This window comes from Xenopus laevis, chromosome 2L, assembly GCF_017654675.1.
Source record: "Xenopus laevis strain J_2021 chromosome 2L, Xenopus_laevis_v10.1, whole genome shotgun sequence".
In the NCBI taxonomy this organism is placed as follows: domain Eukaryota; kingdom Metazoa; phylum Chordata; class Amphibia; order Anura; family Pipidae; genus Xenopus; species Xenopus laevis.
Window position 1 is genome coordinate 150,973,553 of NC_054373.1, and position 20,592 is coordinate 150,994,144.

General features: G+C 39.8%; 1 protein-coding gene across 2 annotated transcripts in view; it reads right to left on the reverse strand.

The window, feature by feature from the left end:
- Positions 1–20,592, reverse strand: part of LOC108708617 (disco-interacting protein 2 homolog B) — a 126,380-nt gene that overhangs the window by 33,464 nt on the left and 72,324 nt on the right. For both annotated transcript variants that reach the window (XM_041582566.1, XM_018247507.2), the window contains exons 4-9: positions 14,584–14,709; positions 12,641–12,853; positions 11,689–11,871; positions 9,330–9,449; positions 7,569–7,766; positions 3,579–3,670 (exon numbers count right to left, since the gene is read on the reverse strand). In XM_041582566.1, the coding sequence (XP_041438500.1) occupies positions 3,579–3,670; positions 7,569–7,766; positions 9,330–9,449; positions 11,689–11,871; positions 12,641–12,853; positions 14,584–14,709 (932 nt within the window). The remainder of the gene's footprint in view (positions 1–3,578; positions 3,671–7,568; positions 7,767–9,329; positions 9,450–11,688; positions 11,872–12,640; positions 12,854–14,583; positions 14,710–20,592) is intronic.

The following is a 20,592-nucleotide window of genomic DNA, read 5'->3' on the forward strand; positions in this document are numbered from 1 at the left end:
CTTTCCGCCTGGGAGATACCCCATAAGCCATACTTACCCCTCGGCACAGATTCTTCCAGCGAAGTACCATGCGTCCATCTTCTGCGTCCTCTGTAAGATGACTGCGAGATTGGCAATTTCCGTGTAATTCCACGCATGCCAATACCAATCTCGCAGTCAGCTTACAGAGGACGTAGAAGATGGACGAGTGGAACTTCGCTGGAAGAATCTGCGGCGAAGGGGTACGTATGGAGTATGGGGTATCTCCTGGGGGAGGAGGGAGGGGGTCTACCTGGGGTGGGAGGGGGGGGTCAAAGTTATTTTCAGAACAGGTTGAATTGTCCTTTAAACCCCTGAACCAGTGCTCCTTAGAACTCATTCTCCTCCCAAATCCAAACAAGAAGACACAAGGCTCAGTATCAAGTTGGCTGCTGGGCTCCCTATTTTTACACTTGTCTCAATGTCCCTCTCCCTCTCTGAAGTGATCTTGGTACTGTGAAGAAGGCAATGAATGGAGACAGACAGTGGGAGGATGGCATTTATAGAAGTTGAATATTAATGCTAGAAGTAACAAGTCATTGAATAAATGATACAAGATCATCACTAAAAATGAAACTACAACATTCCACCAAGAAATTAAAAGTAGAAGGAAATCTCATTAAATCGGTGACAACAAAATTGATTTGCAGGTCAGTTTAGATAACTGATGGTAGTTGTTCTCCCACAACTCCCACTTTGGCCTGTGTTGTTGCACAGAGGCCTCTGCCAGAAGCTGTCTCTTGCACACCTAAATAGGGAGTTGTAGTACTGAATTTTGGATATTCATCAGTAAGCCCATACACACAATGGGTTAACCAATATCTGCAATTTGTAAGAAAGAAGGCATTCAGTGTTGAGTGCAGTGTAAGTTCATAGGCTGCCAGCCTATGATAAAGTGCCTCTAAGGCACGAAACGCATTAGGCCTTGCTGTGATGTTTTTTGCTTAAATAAATACTTTTTTACTACATCTACCTACGGAGTGTGGTCCGGTATGTGCCAGCCCTTCATCTATTGATGTGCATTAACAGATATCTGCCTCTCCATTAATGGCAACTGTGAAGCCTGGACAACAGCCATCCTGCAATAAAACAATCCTTGCAGCTACAGTAAAGTCCATATCAAAGAGATGCAAATAACTGGACACACTGGTGTGGGTACAGGGATAATTCAGAAGGAAATGAGACTCTGCTGGATCAACAAAGGGAAACCTGGGGCATTGGACTATGGAATTTCATTCACAGTGCATCCTGACTTGATTTCACTCCCTTGTCTATCTAAGAAGAGATGAATCATCTCCAAAAACAGCTAACATCGACTTGATTGGCTGGGACTGTTTTTTGTGTGTGGTTGTCCTGGGAAAAGGGTAATATGCTTGTTTGAATGGTCTTCCTTATGTGCATATAAAGAGCATTTGTGAATACTTTGGTAGTTAGGCACTTTCCACTCCCCTCCATTGCACCTTTCCCTATCCCGTTCTTCCTGCCTCCATCTTAGTTACTTTGCTTTTTAATTTACACCTATTAATTTCTTTGTAAATAAAAACCACTTATTTAAAGATCAGGCTGTCTCAAGTCAATAGCCTGGCACCCCAAAATAGAGCAAATCCAACAGGAGTTAGAGAGGGGATGACCCTGGATGGTTTCCATCCTACAAATGCCATAAGTCAGTGCTGTCCAACTTCTATGGTACCGAGGGCCGGAATTTTTCCAATCTACATGGTGGAGGGCCGATAACGGAAGCCAGTGTTAGCCACTCCCTGTTTTTAGACCACACCCACTTTAAACCACACCCATGTTACCCCAAGACCATGTCCAGATTAATAGCACACCAAAAAACTAAATGGTTGGTGCTCACTGCAGGGATCAGGGCCGGAACTAGGGGTAGGCAGAGTAGGCGGCTGTCTAGGGCGCCATCATTGAGGGGCGCACTTTTTTCAAGCGTTTATTTAATAATTTGTTTCAGTAATCATGGTCACCCAGTTGGGTGGAATCCATCTCCTTCCCCTTCTCCCTCTTGCCGGCAATTAATAGCTCCTTCTGTGCAGTGCACCGCAACGTGCATACACGCATCAATGGTGTCACTGATGTGTTGGGTGACAGAGATAGAGGCAGAGAGCTGGGGGGCTGCTTGGTGTGGCTCTCACTGCTCTCAGCCTTGCACAGTTGCACTGAACTGAAGACATTCTTTCTATTACTGTAAAGTGTGAAGCTTCTGGCTGGCACAGCCAGGTACAGATTTGGGGCCCATATGTTTGTTGTTGCTGCCGGGCTCTGGCACAGTGACATATATACTTGGGGGCAATATGATGTGATCAGATTTATTTTTGGCTGCTGCTGACACAGGTAAAGATTGGGGGCAATATGATGGCTGCAGGAGGGCTGTATGATGGATGACTGTTGAGCTTGCTGGTACAGGTACAGGGGGCAGTAATATAAATGAAAAAGTGTTGCACATTTTCTTGCTCTTTTTATTTAAAAACCATCATGGTAAGGAGGGAAATGGTAATGCAGGACAGGGGGGCACTGATTGAAGCTCTTGCCACTCATATGTAAAAAAAGCTAAGTCATATTAAGACATACCCATAAATTCATATGCCTCCTCCTCCCCTGCCCTACCCCATCATATGATTAAACACCTTAGGGGCCACTAACAATAATTTTCAAATGCTAACAAACTCCCAGAACAAATACCAAAGTATGACACACACAGGGAGCATAGGGAAGACAGAACAGAGCAGGAGACAGGAATCAGGACCACTCTAATATGTACTACATACAGTGACACAGTGCTGGTGCCCCATTAGTATTTTGGATAAAGTTTGAACAATGTGGGCAGTTTCAGTCTGGGTCTCAGGTGTGTACAGTACAGGGCTTTAGGGGAGTGAACAATAGAGGTGTCACAAGTGGGAACAATGCAGGGGGATCACAGGTGTGAACAATGCAGGGGATTAGTTTTAATTTGAGGTTTAAACAATGCAGGGGGCAGTTAATCTCTGTAGTGATACCTTTTAAACCTTACATATGGTAAGTAACCACAGCAGGCAGACTTTGATGTGGAGGGCCACATGGCCCACGGGCCGGCAGTTGGACAGCCCTGCCATAAGTGATAAGCAACCCGCCTTTCTCTCCACTCCTCTGGCTAATGGTACAGGGAGTGACCTCAAACAGTTTGCCGATCTAGTGGTGCCAAGCTTGACAGGTATCTGGAGGTGCAGGAAATTCCCCAAATAAAGGGATGGGGGGGGGCAATTCAGAATATTTTGTCACCTGTCCACCAAGTAGGAAACCCACCCAACCATAAAGGCAAATATAACAATAAAAGGTTCCTTTCTAACCTTACTGTACATATTCTTAGCAATGTATTGTATTATAAATGCTGGCAGAAAGGTTGCCTCTCCTTGACCAGAACAAAGAAGAGGTTCCAGTACTACATAACTTGCTTGTGTGTTGGTTCCATGAGGTAGCCACTTTCTTTTCTTGGCTACAAACAATCAATCACAGCTTTTCACAGATAAGGGAAGAAAAGACAGGCACATGTATGTTTAAATATGTTGCATTACCCTGTCCCCAGGCTTCAGCACTTGTTCATTTTTGGTGCCCAGTTTGTTCAGTAGGGTATACGCCAGTCTAACACTTCTGGTCCATAGCTTGCCTGGAAATGAATGCAAATAAAACTTGTTAAAATTTTCAGTCTCTGCAGAACAGAAAAACAAAACAATCACTTATCGTCAGTGTGTGTTACTGATAGTTATTTATGGTGTTTCTTTTACACCTATCAGGATAGTAACATGGAAATTAGTAGTTGCTACCTGTAGAAGGCTAGAAATAGGTGTAAGCTTTCCATATGGACAAGTATATTTTATTGCCCAAAACAAACAATGAAACCTTTATCTATGTAGATCCAAGTAGGAGCCACTCTTCTACCACTTGTGCACAAGCTTAAAGGAAAAGTAACACTAAAAATGTATAAGTAAAAATTAATTTCTCCCCCCCTCCAATAATACTGCCATCCAGGACAAAGTTAACAATCTTTAATATTTAATACATAAATCATGCAAAAAAATCTCACTTCCGTTTTGTTTTAAAAAGGCGATGTGGCGACCTGCACTTACGTGTGCCCTCAGATACCCTGCTAGACTCCTTTTTTAAACCGGAAGTTACAGTACTTGCTCTGCTTTACAGATGATTATCAGCCTTCCTTTTGGTTAGTGTGATTTCTTTCCCCAAGAGCTGGGAGCAGTAAAGGAGCAAGAGCATGAACGTACTGACTTTGTCCTGGGTTTTCTTCGGTCCTTGACAGATTTATGGATGAACCTGTCTGCTGCCTTCATGGCTCACAGGTCTTCAAGGGATCCTGTCATCGGAAAACACGTTTTTTTTCAAAACGCATCAGTAGTCTCCAGCAGAATTCTGCACTGAAATCCATTTCTCAAAAGAGCAAACAGATTTTTTTATATTCAGTTTTGAAATCTGACATGGGGCTAGACATTTTGTCAATTTCCCAGCTGCCCCTGGTCTAGGGTTGACACCCGGCTGGTATTTTACCGGCCTAGCCGGTAAAACACCTGCCAAGGCCAGGGCCGGTATTACAAATTCACCGGCATTGTAGCTGCCGGTAAATTTGTAATACCCTTAAAAAGACCCCTCGGCCCGCCCCCAATCCCCTGTAAACTTAGCTTGTCCTTCGATTTTTGTCCTGGCCGAACTGTGGCCCTGCCCCTATGCGTCACACCACGCCCCTTTTTGTACCCGCCCCCACCAGCCGGAATTTTTTTTTGCAAAAGGTGGCAACCCTACCCTGGTCATGTGACTTGTGCCTGCACTTTAGGAGAGAAATGCTTTCTGGTAGGCTGCTGTTTTCCTTCTCAGTGTAACTGAATGTGTCTCAGTGGGACATGGGTTTTTACTATTGAGTGTTGTTCTACCAGGCAACTGTTATCTTGTGTTAGGGTAATGAAACACTGGACTATTTGTCGCCAACGTTTTTAAAAAGCAAATCGCGGCGACATAACGCTCGTTTTGTCTCTGAACAAAACCAAATGAAAGACGCCAGCTCCTGTGCCCACAGTGCGTTTGTGAATCGCCTGTAGCTCCAAAACGCACTGAGACCCTTTTCCGAGCGATTTATCAGAAATAGCATGTACTTAGAAAAGCACTGAAATCTCCTAGACACGCACACACATACAGATAAGTAGCAGCAATTGTATTCAAATTACAATGCGAACACAATGACGCAAGAACGTAAAGACGCCAGGTTACAGCGGGAAGCATAAACCGTTTCCGGTTTGGGTGGAGCACGTACCGCACAGAGTAATGGGATACAAATCGCTCTGGCCAATAGTCGCTGTGAATCGTCTGTTCAAAAAAGACGATCGTCTTGTCGCCGCGATTTACTTTTTTAAAACGTTGGCGACAAATCGTCCAGTGTGTCCCTACCCTTAGGGAGCTGCTATCCTGCTAACCTTCCCATTGTTCTTTTGTTTGGCTGCTGGGGGGGAGGGAGGGGGGGTGATATCACTCCAACTTGCAGTACAGCAGTAAAGAATGATTGAAGTTTATCAAAGCACAAGTCACATGACTTGGGGCAGCTGGGAAATTGACAATATGTCTAGCCCCATGTCAGATTTCAAAATTAAATATAAAAAAATCTGTTTGCTCTTTTGGGAAATGGATTTCAGTGCAGAATTCTGCTGGAGCAGCACTATTAACTGATTCATTTTGAAAACATTTTTTTCCCCATGACAGTATCCCTTTAAAGAGATAAGTGAAGCTGAAGAGATAATTACCACACACCGTCTCCCCAAACCTAAATGCGTCAGGAACGCAAAAAAGAAGGAGAAGGCAGGCTGAAAATCATCCGTAATGCAGAGCAAGTAACTTCCAGTTTTAAAAAGAAGCCAGCTAGCAGCACATTAGAGCGCACGCGTAAGTGCAGGTCGCTAAATCGCCTTTTTAAAACAAACCGGAAGTGAGATTTTATGGCATTATTTATGTATTAAATATAAGAGATAGATAACTTTGTCCAGGATGCCAGTATTATTGGAGGGGGGAGTAATAATTTTTTTACTTATAAATGTTCAGTGTTACTTGTCCTGTAAAGTTGGACATACACAGACCGACCAGCCTGTTATCTGATAAATAACCCAAAAGGCCAAGGGTTGAATATAATGCATTTTGGCAATTTGTGCCAGCTAAATAGATTTTTTTGTTTGTTTAGTTGATTGGCCTAAATGAGCATATCTGAGTTTAAGTGACCTCTCCACTAACTTCTCTATTTGTCAACGGGCCATCCATGTGCAGCTAATATTTCTGTTTGGACCATAATCAGATGGTTTTGCAGTGTCTTGAAAACTGGACAAACTGCCTGCAAAATCTTTGTATGAACAGTATGACTTCCTATACTGCCGTTACACTTATGTTCCTTCATCATACTAATATGTTGGCGCTATATAAATACATGTTAATAATAAAATAATAAAGTCAGTCCATATATGCAGATAATGGCTTACATGTACAAAAGCAGTGTTGGGACTGGGACAGCAGGGGCCCACCCAAAAACATTTCACCAGGAGCCCACCATTTCATCTTAGACCAAGGGCCCACTCTCAGTACTATTTTGTTTTTCTTCTTACTCATCCTCTATTCTGCTATTCCCTCTTTCTTTACATACTATAATCTATTATTCCATCTATTTAGCCTTTGTTCTCATAGAAATAGGGAAATAGGCCAAATGTTTAGCAGCATGAGGGCCAACTGACACCTGGGCCCGCCGGAATTTCAGCACTGCTTGTACATGGTTGATGAGAACTGTAGCTAAAGTAAGACTTGAAGGTCTGCAGATGGGACATCCAATATAAATGATTGTGCTTAATTCTTAAGTCTGTCCATGTATGCAAAAGCATTAATAAATAAAGTATTCCTCCTATAATGTTCCTCTCCCGGTGGTGTAATGCAGAAGATGAAGCTGGCTCCTTCTTCCTTTTAGCAGTCCTTTAAAACCTGCCTAGTAAAAAGCAAACAACTCTCCTGGCTCTGTGTTGCCTCTTGTTTGCCTCTCTTCAGCTTTCAATCAATCTGAATATGCAAACTTGTTCCATTTTACTAATACTAATACAGTTGCGAGGTTCACCCTTGGAAAAAACTGTAATGCAAGTGATTAAAAGAGAACAAAGAAGAGAAAGTAAAGTAAACAATGTACTATGATTTAGACAACGATTCTGAGATCCTTTCCAATTGGTATTTTGTGTATTTTTTGTTCAGCAGATTTCAAGTTTGGAATTTCAGCAGCTATCTTGTTGCTAGGGTCCAATTTATCCTAGCAACCAGTCATTTCAGTGAGAGAGACTGCAATATGATTAGGAGGGGGGTCTATATAGAAATATGACAAATAAAAGTAAGCATAACCATAAAATTGTAGTATCACACAACAGCAAGGTGTTTTATGCAAAAACAATGATTCCCCATATATTTGGCTGCTTTCTGCTAATAGCAAGAACACAAATACACCCAGCATGTAAGAATAACAACAGAGAGAATGAACTGTGCCTCACCATATGTTAGTGTATAAGTTGGTTTTCCAGTGACATCAAGAGCGGTGAGACATGAACATTTAGCTTGTGTTGTTCCCCAGCGCTGCAGTGCAGCTTCCACTGATGGGGGCCAGTTGCAGACAACACCAAGGGGCTCCCCCTTCACAGGGGTGATCTGGCGACCTTCTGGCTTGGGCTGGTTTGGATCTGGTTGGGGTACTGCAATACAAAGCAATTTGTGTATAATAAACTGAAACTTCGAGTCTGGACACAGTACATATAGTGATCACATCTAGTACCAATTATAAGGATTTCTTGATCTTTAAAATCTTCTTAAATCTTAAGTCAGTTTAGTTTTACACCAATTAATTTCTACTTCTATAGTAAACAGGGAATCTAAATAAACAGTACCATCAAATGGCAAACAACACGTGGTTTATGTTTATGTCTGTGGGGAATAGAAATGTAACAGCTGTAAAGTGAATGAGCATACCTTTCACACAAAAGGCAATAGCCTACCCATTTATATTTAAAATTTCGTAAACACTAAGGCTTGCTAAGGCTCATGGGAAAAGTGGATTTGTAACTAAATCTTTTACTTCAACCAACAGCAAAAAAAAACCTATGGAATCAAACACTAAATTAACTGCAACACTAAGAATGTAATTTATCTCCTCACTTGTGAAAAAATGTTTAAAAAAAATATGTTGGCCAAACGAGTCGCAAGTTAAAGGATAGGAATAGACAGCAGATTTTTAGTATTAATAATAAGGAATCTCAAACACTTTTACATTGTTATATTCATTTTGTATTTCCTAATTAAGCTATCATTGTCTATTAGCCTTGGGGGGGTGTTCAAAAATGCTCTATTGGACTTTGATAGCTTTTCAATGATTGATACATTGGTAGCCCACCCACACATTTCCCACTGGTTTCTTTCCCTTTATATACCACATATGTTGTACTCAGTGTTCAGTCTATGACTAAGTGTCCCTGGTGACACGAAACGCGTCAGGCCTTTGCTTTTAATTATGAGAAATAAAATGTGATATTTTATAATTACAATCCGGCTACTGCTTCTCTACTCGGTGTGGTTCGGTATGTGCCAGGCTCCTTTGATGTTTCTTGGTGTTAACTCCCTCTGCTGATGGTCTGGGGCGTGTGCACCCGGGCCCACCATACACAGTAGTAAGCTTTAACTCTACACCTTACACACTTTCTTTATTATACTTCTTATAAGTATGCAGCGTGACACCTCATCAAGCAGAGGGTGAGAGAAGTTAGATGTATAAAGCTGTCAATTCATAAGAGTGGGTTGTAACATGATAACATATGAAGCACCTGGGCATAAAGCATAACAAGTACAATAGTGATCCCCAACCAGTGGCTTGTGAGCAACATGTTGCTCACCAACCTCTTGGATGTTGTTCCCAGTGGTCCCAAAGCAAGTGCTTATTTTTTTAATTGTTGGCTTGAAGGCAAGTTTTGGTTGTATAAAAACCAGGTGTACTGCCAAACAGAGCCTCCTGTAGGCTGACAGTACACATTGGGGGCTACCAAATAGCCAATCACAGCCCTTATTTGGCATCCTCAGGAACTTTTTTTCATGCTTGTGTTGCTCCCCAACTCAAGTTCTTACATATGAATGTGGCTCACAGGTAAAAAAGGTTGGGAATCCCTGAACTACAAGGAATCTGTTGGTCATTGTAACGCCACATACTGTAGTGAATAATGGCAATACAGGCACACATAGATGAAAATCTAGTTTAGAATGATCTTTACCTTCTACAATCTCTTCAAAATCATCCACAAAGAATTCCTTTAATGGAGGCCTCTTTGGTCGTTTGAGGGTGTTCAGCAACTGTTGGATTTTTGTTGATACTCGGCTGTTCACTGCAACACCTAAAAAACCAACATGGCATTTAAATCCCCTGTAGAAAAGGTTCTGCAAGGAAAAAATGAAGCTCTACAGTACTGTAATAGCAAGAAAAGTACATTTCCTAGAAGGCAGCCTGAGAAATGTCCCAAAGCAAGTGCCCAGCAGTGCAGATTATTTTTGCCATCAAACTGATGACACGCCAGCTCTTAAAAGTATACTGAAATCAAAATAGACTTGGAAACAATGTGTAATATTGCATAAAGTAGTGTACCGGTGTATAGATTTAAAGTAAGGATCACATCGCTTGTCTCACGCAGCTTATTTCCCCTTAAGAGAGAGACTGTAAACAGTCAGACAAAATCTCCTTTAAATATCAATTATATCAATATAATACACAAGAGCCATGAATATCTTGTAAATTTTATAATTATAAACGATGAGTTCTGATGTCATTTCTGTCACATGACTCACTGAAACTTGTGTATTATAATAAAGTACCCCCAGTTGCAAAATATGAGGATATTAGAAGTTACCTCGGAGTTTCATGACCAGTATAAAAACAATCGGCCTTCGGTAACTTATAATATCCTTATATTTTACAAGAGGGGGTACTTTATTCACTATATAAATGTACCGTATAGCTTTGCTTTTTTTGTTGACACTTTACAATGGTTTGTGGGTGAAGGGCCTCTTTAAAACAAACAGACATACAGAATCATCCTCAAATTTTTGGTGAATGTAAATTTGCTCTACCAGCGACCGTGGAATCTGCCACCTTATAAACCATTGGGGGCCCTGACCAAATACTGGATTTTCAAAGATAAAAATTAAAAAGGACTGCAACCACTTCTTTAAGGGAAAATTGTGAATAGGGGTTTGGGCATTTGAACAATTAAAACATCTGTGCATAATTTACACAACACAGATAATCACTCCATATTAAAAGGTATTGTTCACCTTTGAAAATAACTTTTATTATGATGTAGAGAGTGATGTTCTGAGACAATTTGCAATTGGTTTTCATTTTTTATTATTCAAAGTGTTTGAGTTATTTAGCTTTTTATTCAGCAGCTCTTCGATTTGCATTTTAAGAAATATGGTAGCAAGGGTCCACATTACCCTAGCAACCGTGCATTGATTTAAATAACAGACTGGAATATGAATAGGAGATGGTCTGAATAGAAAGACGAGTAATAAAAAATAGCAATAACAATATATTTGTAGCTTTACAGAGCGTTTGTTTTTACATGAGGTCAGTGACTCCCATTTATTACACTGTATGATAAAAAAGGGGAAATTATGTAACAACGGTATCCCTTTGAGCAAATGTTCGCTCAGCATTTGGTTGGCTACAGGAAAGGATTCTGAGATTTGCATTTGAAACTTATGAATAATATAGGAAATTATTTGTTTTAAGAGAAAGTGGTAAAATAGATAATAAAACTTTAGAGAAGGATTGCAACACAACAGGTTGATGACAGCAACAAAACAGAAAACACAGTAATCAGACCTAGGAAATTTAAGAACAGCTAAATAATTAATTTTGTATTAACTAACATCCATGTACCTTTTACAAAAAACTGCACATAGATTTATAAGGCTTCTTACTAGAAATAGTTCTCATTAACTAGCGTCTATAGCCCCATGTTGGTCTACCGGGAAGGGGGAAGGGAAGTATAAAGTGCAAAACAAGTCATTTACTTAGAAGCGGTGTAGAAATGCAACAACCTACCCCTTAGTGCCCCCATTAAGCAAACACTTATTCCCATGGTCAGGTTACGCTTTACACCTTGCATCAGATTAAAAAAATCAAAAGCAAGGTGCAGAAGGTAGAGTCTCACCCAGTCCACCACTCATGAATACAGGGCTGCAGAATAAAGGCCTTTATGTCGTCATTGGGGGAGCCTCTGGTCTCAAGACCTGCAGCAATTCTAATAACAAAAAAGGAGACACGGCACAAAGTGCAAAAGATGGCCAGCTGCACCGATTATTTACACTTTGCTCACTGCCTTCTCTGATGTAAGTGACCCAAATTGACATCTTTGGGGAAACACTATAGACATTCTTCTATCAAGCTGAGAATTTTTTAAAGTGTGAACCTGGCACCCTTATATCTGTACCCACTTCATGAGTGAAGAGGAGCCTTGACCAACGGCTGGACCTTCAAGCAGGCCGTGTCCAAAAGGTTGGACCTTTAAGTGGAACTTGAACTAAAAAAGTTTGAAAACCACTGATCTAGAATGAACCCCACAGTACACCTACCATCTGCAGTATCCATTAAGCTAGACCTTCTCGCTGCTTTGTGCACCCCTTTAACCAGGCCTGCAGGTGGAAGGTCAATGTTTGCTGGGCGGACTGAAGACAAGGATGAAGAAGATGAAGATGTGCTTGTGGTGGTTGTGGAGTTGGTGGTGTTAGTGACATCAGGTGGAGCAGGTGAACTGTCTGCAATAGATATCAGGATACAACAGACATCAAGAAACAACAATATTTAACTATTCCATATACGACCATGAATATTTCCAAGGCACTTAGTAATGAGAGAAATTATTTAAGTACGTTTATCACAGAATTTAATGGAACAATTTGTAATCTTAACTCCCAGGTAACTGAATATACATGAATGTCGTATAATGCATACAGCAGGAGCAGTGCTGCTTTATTTCTTGCGCTTGGCTGAAGGCAACACAACTCCCATAGAAAGGAGCAAAAATGTATTCAGTACTCCAACCTATTGAAAACCAGAGCCCCAGGTTCCTAAAGCCTATGTGTTAACTGCAATAATTACCCGCAAGAAAAGAGCGATTAAATTATAAAATATTGGAGCCATTCTTTCTTAGTAATAATGACATGTTCCTATAGATTTTTATAGTGTCACTTTAGAACTTTATGCTGAAAATCACCTGCTTTATATGGATCACTCCAATCTGATATTCACGTCAGCCAATGATAGCATCTGCATGTCTCTGCTAATATATTAGTTAGCAAATGGTCTTAGTTGTGCTTGTCTTAATATACATGGAGCGTCCAACATATGCACAGGTTTGTCCCTAATGTAACAGGTAATTTAATTCTAATTTTCGTTTTTGGTTTGGTTAAGAAGCCAGAAGCATTAGGCTGACAAATGCAGTGCTTAATCATCGTTTCAGAGCATTAAAAAAACAATGTACTCTAATACCATATCACAACAGCACCATGATTATATGGGACATACCTATGTATGTATTAGAAAGTATATCTGCTAAGGTGCTACTGGTACTCTTCACTTCTCCATGTGATAATGTAGAGGACGCTGAAGATGACGTTGATGAACCCTGAACGGACCTGTTGATCCAGGCCTCTGAATTCTGTAAACTTTGAGCAAGAGCAGCAGAGAGAGCAGCTTGGCGTCTTAGGGATCCTTCGTCCTCTGATGCGGAGGATGTATCTGTGCAGAGAAAAACTGTATTTGAAGTTTGAACATACAAAGAAGAAACGTGACTGGACACCTTAGCTGATATCATGCTTTGGAAGCAGTCTCCAGGCAATCCTAATGGTGGCCATACACGGGCAGATAAAGCTGCCGATATTGGTCGTTTGGACCGATTTGACAGCTTATCTGCCCGTGTATGGGGGCTTCCGACGGGTCTTCCCTGGGCACGATATCGATCGGGAAGGTTTGATTTTTAACCGGTTAACCGGTTTGATTTTTAACCGGTTAACCAGCGGGCAAGAGTGAATATATGATGCCTACTTCTGAGCCTCCATCCCATATCTCCCTGATATCTACTATCCCTTTTTTGCATAGATGTATAGTTCCCCAGATGTATGCTCCACTAGTATTACACGAAGCATCTGCACTGTGAGGCTTTTGCCACATATAACACTATAATACACAAAAGCCATGAATATCCTGTAAATTATATCCTTATAAACGGTGAGTAGTGATGTCATCAGTTATAAACGGTGAGTAGTGATGTCATTTCTGTCACATGACTCACTAAAATGTGTGTATTATAATAAATAAAGTACCCCCAGTTGTAAAATATAAGGATATTAGAAGTTACCTCGGAGTTCCATGACCTGTATAAAAACACTCGGCCTTCGGCCTCGTGTTTTTATATGGTCATGAAACTCCTCGGTAACTAATAATATCCTTATATTTTACAAGAGGGGGTACTTTATTCACTATATACATATTGCCCCAAAATTTACCTGGATCAGTCATTTCCTAATTCCTTTTAAATCTAAACAGTTATCTCTAGATTTTAAGCTTCTCCAAACTTGGCTATCTGTCCTTGTTTCTGCTGGTTTTGTTTTAAGCGGGCCATAGATGTAAAGATTTTTAAAAGATCTTTTCGTTATAGTGAGACCACGATTATCTCAAAACGATCGTTTAAATGTACGATTTGTCCATTTCAGGTGATATTGCCAGGAAAACTGAGGGTAGCTGCCTGCTTGGCCCTGCAAACATAGATAGATTGCACTGGGACCGATAAACAATTTTTAACCAATTTTCTGACAGATGTCGGATGAAAAATCGTAAAATGTACGATTGTTCAATTCCCACTAACCTCAAGTTAATTTGACGGATTGGTCGGATTTCACTAAAATCGGTCGTTTGTGTCTACCTTAACTCATTGCATTGAGTTTTTTTTCTCTGTCCCATATATTGTACAACTGCACAGAAAAAATGTTGTTTTATAAATGGATGACAGTTTCATAAATGTCTCTGGCTGATCACAGTGTTGGCAAGACATAAGGAAAGTTGTTGTTCGTTGCCTAAGAAAATGGCAGCTTACACAATGCTGAAACTAAAGGTGGCCATAGACACACAGATCCGATCGTACGAATCGAGGATTCATACGATTTTCGGATCGTGTGTGGCGTATGCCGACATCTTTCGTCTGGCGGAGATCGGTCAGGTTTGATTTTGACCCGACCGATCCCGCCGGAGCTCATGGCACATCGTAATCTGATTACCCCCGATATAGCCATGCCTGTTAATGGCATATCGGGGAAAGATCCGCTCGTTTGGCAACATCGCCAAATGAGCGGATCTTTGCATCTATGGCCACCTTAAAAGCAGAGTCAGTAACATTTAAGCATACAGGGGAAAACAAAGCTAAGGTAAGAAACAGTTTGAAATCTTGCAGACAAAGTAACTGAATATTATACCTGGAGGGGTACATGCGTCAGCTGGAGACTGCACAAACGTTGACCGCCTTTTGGTTGGCATCGGTAATGCCATCTTCTGTTCTTTATGCTTGGCCAAAGCCGCTTGAACTGCTTCTGTGTGGATATCTGTAAGGGAAAAATGTTTATATGTTTATATGAACCCAAACAGTATTCATGAATTCCTTTCATAACTATTTCCAGCATCAATACATCTCAACCAACACTGAACCAGACCTTGTTTAAATAATGCCTGCCCAGTGATAAATGATGCAATATATAGTGAATAAAGTACTCCCTCTTGTAAATTATAAGGATATTATAAGTTACCGAGGAGTTTCATGACCATATACAGGTGATGAAACTTTGAGGTAACTTCTAATATCCTCATATTTTGCCAAAGGGGGTACTTTATTTATTATAATACACAAGTTTCAGTGAGTCATGTGACAGAAATGACATCAGAACTCACCGTTTATAACTGATGACATCAGAACTCACTGTTTATAAGGATATCATTTGCAGGATATTCATGGCTTTTGTGTATTATAAGAATATAATACACAAAAGCCATGAATATCCTGTAAATTATATCCTTATAAACGGTGAGTTCTGATGTCATCAGTTATAAACGGTGAGTTCTGATGTCATTTCTGTCACATGGCTTGCTGAAATGTGTGTATTATAATAAATAAAGTACCCCCAGTTGTAAAATATGAGGATATTAGAAGTTACCTTGGAGTTTCATGACCTGTATAAAAACACTCGGCCTTCGGCCTCGTGTTTTTATATGGTCATGAAACTCCTCGGTAACTTATAATATCCTTATATTTTACAAGAGGGGGTACTTTATTCACTATATAATACACAAAAACCATGAATATCCTGTAAATTATATCCTTATAAACAGTGAGTTGTAATATCCTTATATTTTACAAAGAGGGGGTACTTTATTCACTATATTAATAATAATGTCCCTAGGGGACTAGCAGGACTGAGAGATGCTAAGCACCAATAGTATTGCTAGGCTACACCAAACAAGCACTGTCTCACTGGAGTAATGGAATGATATTTTATATTATCTTGGCACAACAAGTAATTCCTTTGCAACAGAGAAAAATATATTATTGTATAAATAAGCGTTCTATTTTATTAGGTGTGTTTCACAGGGTTATGAGCAATTACTGCATTTGTCCTGGCTACACGCTTGTTTCTCTGTATGTTCAGTGAAACCTATTGGCTTATGTTTCCATTGCTTTACTGGGCAAGTCTATGAATAGCATAAAAAAATGCCAAGACACAAACAGAGCATTTCTTATTGTGCTTCTCTACATGTATCCATCACACAGGGTTATTTTCCAAGGAGAAGCCCTTTGGCAAGTGTCACAATACTGACTGTGTCAACAAGCGGTGTTCAGAGGATTTCCTATTTGTGCATATAATATTATGACATTTGCCAAAGGGCTTCTCCTTGGAAAATAACACTTTGTGATGGTTACATGTAGGAAAGAAGCAATTCTTTGTAGTTGTTGGCTTGGTTATAAGAGTTTCTGCCAAATCTGAGGTAACTCCTGCTCTGCTTTCTGACTATTAAACCATCACTTCCAGATAAAATTCCTAGTGAAAAACAAGAAGTATTAAGTGCAGATGAACTCTGTGTGCTTTACATGACAGCAGGAGAGAATAACAGGAGGGCACTGATGCCAAAACTCACAATAACACTTCATCCCACTCTTCCCTACATACCTTTATTGCAGGGATGACTTCACTTTCTATAGTAATTTTAAGATATCCTAAATATACTGAAATCCTACAAGGAACTCATTGTCACATCAACCAGAAATATATAAGGAGCAAATAACAGTGAATGAATCTCTTAAGGCTATGACCTACTACAATATATTATATTTGGGTGGCAATACTGTATATCTAATTATATATATGCTTGTGTTCTACAGTGACACAGCTATGAGATCCTTTATCTGAAAATCTGTTATCCAGAAAGCTCTGAATTGTGGGAAGGCCACCCCCATGGATTTCATTTTAATCAAATAATTCTAATTTTTAAAAATTATTTCCTTTTTCTTTTTAATACAGGTATGGGATCCGTTATCTGGAAACCCGTTATCCAGAAAGCTCTGAATTACAGAAAGGCTGTCTCCCTCAGACTCCATTTTATCCAAATAATCCAAATTTTAAAAAATGATTTCCTTTTTCTCTGTAACAATGAAACTGTAGCTTGTATTTAAAAGGGACCTGTCACCATAAGAAATAATTCCAAATGCTTTTCTATCATGTTAGTTGAGCAAAATTAAGTTTACTCACACTATGGAGCAGATTTACATATGGTCGAATATCGAGGGTTAATTAACCCTCGATATTTGACTGCTGAATGTAAATCCTTTGACTTCAAATATCGAAGTCGAAGGTTTTAGCGCAAATAGTACGATCGAAAGAAAAATCTTTCGATCGAATGATTAAATCCTTCGATTCGAAGGATTTTAATCCATCGATCGACCGATTTTTCTTCGACCAAAAAATTGCTAGGAAGCCTATGGGGACCTTCCCCATAGGCTAACATTGCACCTCGGTAGGTTTTAGGTGGCGAAGTAGGGGGTCAAAGTTTTTTTTAAAGAGACAGTACTTCGATTATCGAATGGTCGAATAGTTGAACAATTTTTAGTCGAAACGTTCGATTCAAAGTCAAAGTCATAGTCGAAGGTCGAAGTAGCCAATTCGATGGTCGAAGTAGCCAAAAAAAACATTCGAAATTTGAAGTTTTTTTTTATTCTATTCCTTCACTCAAACTAAGTAAATGGGCCCCTATATGTATTACTTAACTTTTGTTTCCTTCAGTCTTGGAATTCCCAATCATAGTAAGCTGGCAGGTGCTATTTTGTGACAAGGCAATTTGTTGCCCCATTTGTCTGCCAGAATCGGGGACCTAAAGCTCATGCATGGTACCATACACAATTATAGAGTGTGAGTAGGGAGGGCGAATGTAAGAAGTGCAGTGACATCTAGGAAGTACTGAATGGAAAGTGAAAGGAAGTGACTGCCTCGCCTCTATGCCTGAGGCTACATGATTGACAGCTGAAACTTTTAAATGAGTTTATAACAGGTATGGATGTTTTAAAGAAAAAAATAATTTGGGTTTCATGTTTAATTTGCAAAGGACTTTCATTATACAACTTTTTATGTGTGGGTGACAGGCCCACTTTAATCCAAACTAAAATACAATCAATCCTTACTGAAAGCAAAATCAGCCTATTGGGTTTAATTTTTACATGATTTAATAGTCAAGATACAAAGAGCCAAATTACAGAAAAGATCAGTTACCGGAAAACCCAGGTCCCAAGCATTCTAGATAACAGGTCCCATACCTGTAATGAAATAGTACCATGTACTTGTTGGCAACTAAGCTGCATAAATCCATATTTGAAGCAAAACATTTCGATTGGGTTATTTAATGTTTAACTAATTTTTAGCAGACTCAAGTTATGGTGATCTAAATTACAGGAAAGATAATAGATACTGGATAGTAAATCCCATAAATTTACTGTTTCAAATGCTGTGTGCAAAAGCAAGCACACATATTGTCAGCAGCTCAGGGCATGTTGCCAGTACTGGGTTTACCATTGCCCCAAATCAGCAAAAAAAGATAAATTATATGGGATGTGCAGGCAAAGCAGCAAACCCAGAAAGTGAAGGAGCCAGAAGAGCAGTTGTGGTCAGTTATTTCTTCTTATTGGCTGAAGAACTGAATAGCGTCAATTTAAAGGGGTGGTTTGGGTGCAAACTTTATGATCACTTTAGTACACCATAAATACTGGCTTTTTCAAAAGCTTTTTATTTTTTACCCTTTTTCTAAGAATAAAAGTTTTAGTTTCCACCATCTCGTGTTAAACATTAGCAACTCTGTAAAAGGCAGGGGGCGGCCAACTGTCTTTACTTATTAAATTTGCTACATTAGTTTATAGGTAGATTTTTCAGACGTAAAAGAGGTTTTAATTAAGATCCCATAAACAATGTTCAGTTCTGCAAATCCTGGATGGATGTGGGATGCATAGTTTAAGGCAGTGATCCCCAACCAGTAGCTCGTGAGCAACATGTTGCTCTCGGTGTCCTCAAACCAGGTGCTTATTTTTGAATTCCAGACTTGGAAGCATGTTTTAATTGCATAAAAACTAAGTATAGTGCCAAGTAGAGCCTCCTGTAGGCTGCCAGTCCACATAGGGGCTACCAAATAGCCAATCACAGCCCTTATTTGGCATCCCCAGGAACTTTTTTCATGCTTGTGTTGCTCCCCAACTCTTTTTACATTTGAATGAGGCTCAATGGTAAAAAAGGTTGGGGACCCCTGGTCTAAGGCAAACAATGAGCTGACTCTGAAGATAAATGCACTGCATTGAGTCGAGTGCAGGCACATAGAGGATCAAAATGCCTTGGCCCCAAAATCTGTCCATGAAGCCCCATGTGGCATTAATGCTTGGGTACTGGCACACAGTAAATGTTGTCACTTCATCTACTTTATCATGGGTAACAAAATAACATTTCAATTGTGTAACTGCCATTCCCATTGACACTGGTTGAATTTCCTTACGTTTTGTCACCTACGCTAGAAGACATACCCCCATATTTAATAAAAGGCATTAAGTTTGCCCAGGAACAGTAACCCATAGCAGATGTTTGCTTTTAAACAGGTGACCAGTAAATGCTACCTGCTGATTGGTTGCTATGTGTTACTGCTCCTGGGTAAACGCAGTGCCTTTTATTGCATAACACCCATAAACTCTTAAAATCATCATGTCACTAAAAATTATTTATGGAATCTTTATGCATTCCTGAGAAATTAAACATTCTGGAGGGTCAAATCTGGTGAACTAGCCTCCAGCTGCCCATCATAACTACTGGAAAGGGTAACTTAATGCAACTTAATTGCTTCCAAAAAGAGAACACTATTGCTACTACTTTCTTCATCGGTAAACACAGCATAGAGCAGCAAATTCAAAGGGGCAAGAGTTGCTAAAATTCAAACACGGATAAGTAATAAATTTCCATTTGAATTGTATCCGTTTTTTAACCCTAAACCGAGAGTCTGGAAAGTGTTTTATCAAACTGGAACAAACACCTTTGTAAACGGTCCAATTTTTGTCAGTTCTTTCATATTGGTTGTTACAGTTTAGCAACGGTACCGGATACACTATTGATCGAGCAAGTCCCTAAATAAAGTCTGCAGAGGACTTATTGTGTTGTAACCTAGAAAATGACAAATAAATAGGAACTGATTGTTAGCTTTCTGCTGTACAAGCAGTAACTGTTATTTGTGGTGCTGATTGTGGTTATAAAAACAAGTTCTTCCCTGAAGCTCTCCATTTCAGATTTCATCCTTACATGCCTAATAACTACACCCTTTACCTCCACATTCCTTAAATACCCTCACTTATCTCTAGATCCTGCCCCTTAGAACTTGTCAAACACTTTTTTAGGGGGTTTGACCTTAGAAATATGTCCTTACATTCCATAAAACATGCCAGGACACATGCTGGTCCATGGATAAAACCTTTCTCCAAGTAGAGAAAATACTTTGCTTAAAGGGACGTTGACTCAGTTTCCCTTCTGTAAGATAATGTTTAGCAAATATATGGGAACTGATGAAAAATAACAACTTTGCTCTTCATAGGGTTTCCATAGGATTTGTCAACTACAGCTGTTCTATATAGCCTACCAACACACAAGCAAAACTTTTCCTGAGGTTTTATTTGTCCTTAATAATATAAATATACTGTAGCTCAATTAAGCAAGGAATGAAATACTAGGCCGAACTTCTAGATCATTTGAATCTTTCTGAAGCAAAGCTTACAAAGTTTAGAAAATAAATAGCACCAGGTAAAAGATAGCAAAATGACAGGGGTTGCTCTGTCTATTCTCATTGGTGCCTCAGTAGACATTTTGGAGGACAGAAAATGGGTCCTGGCACTAGTGCATTCTCAGCATGGAGCAGTGTTCCAT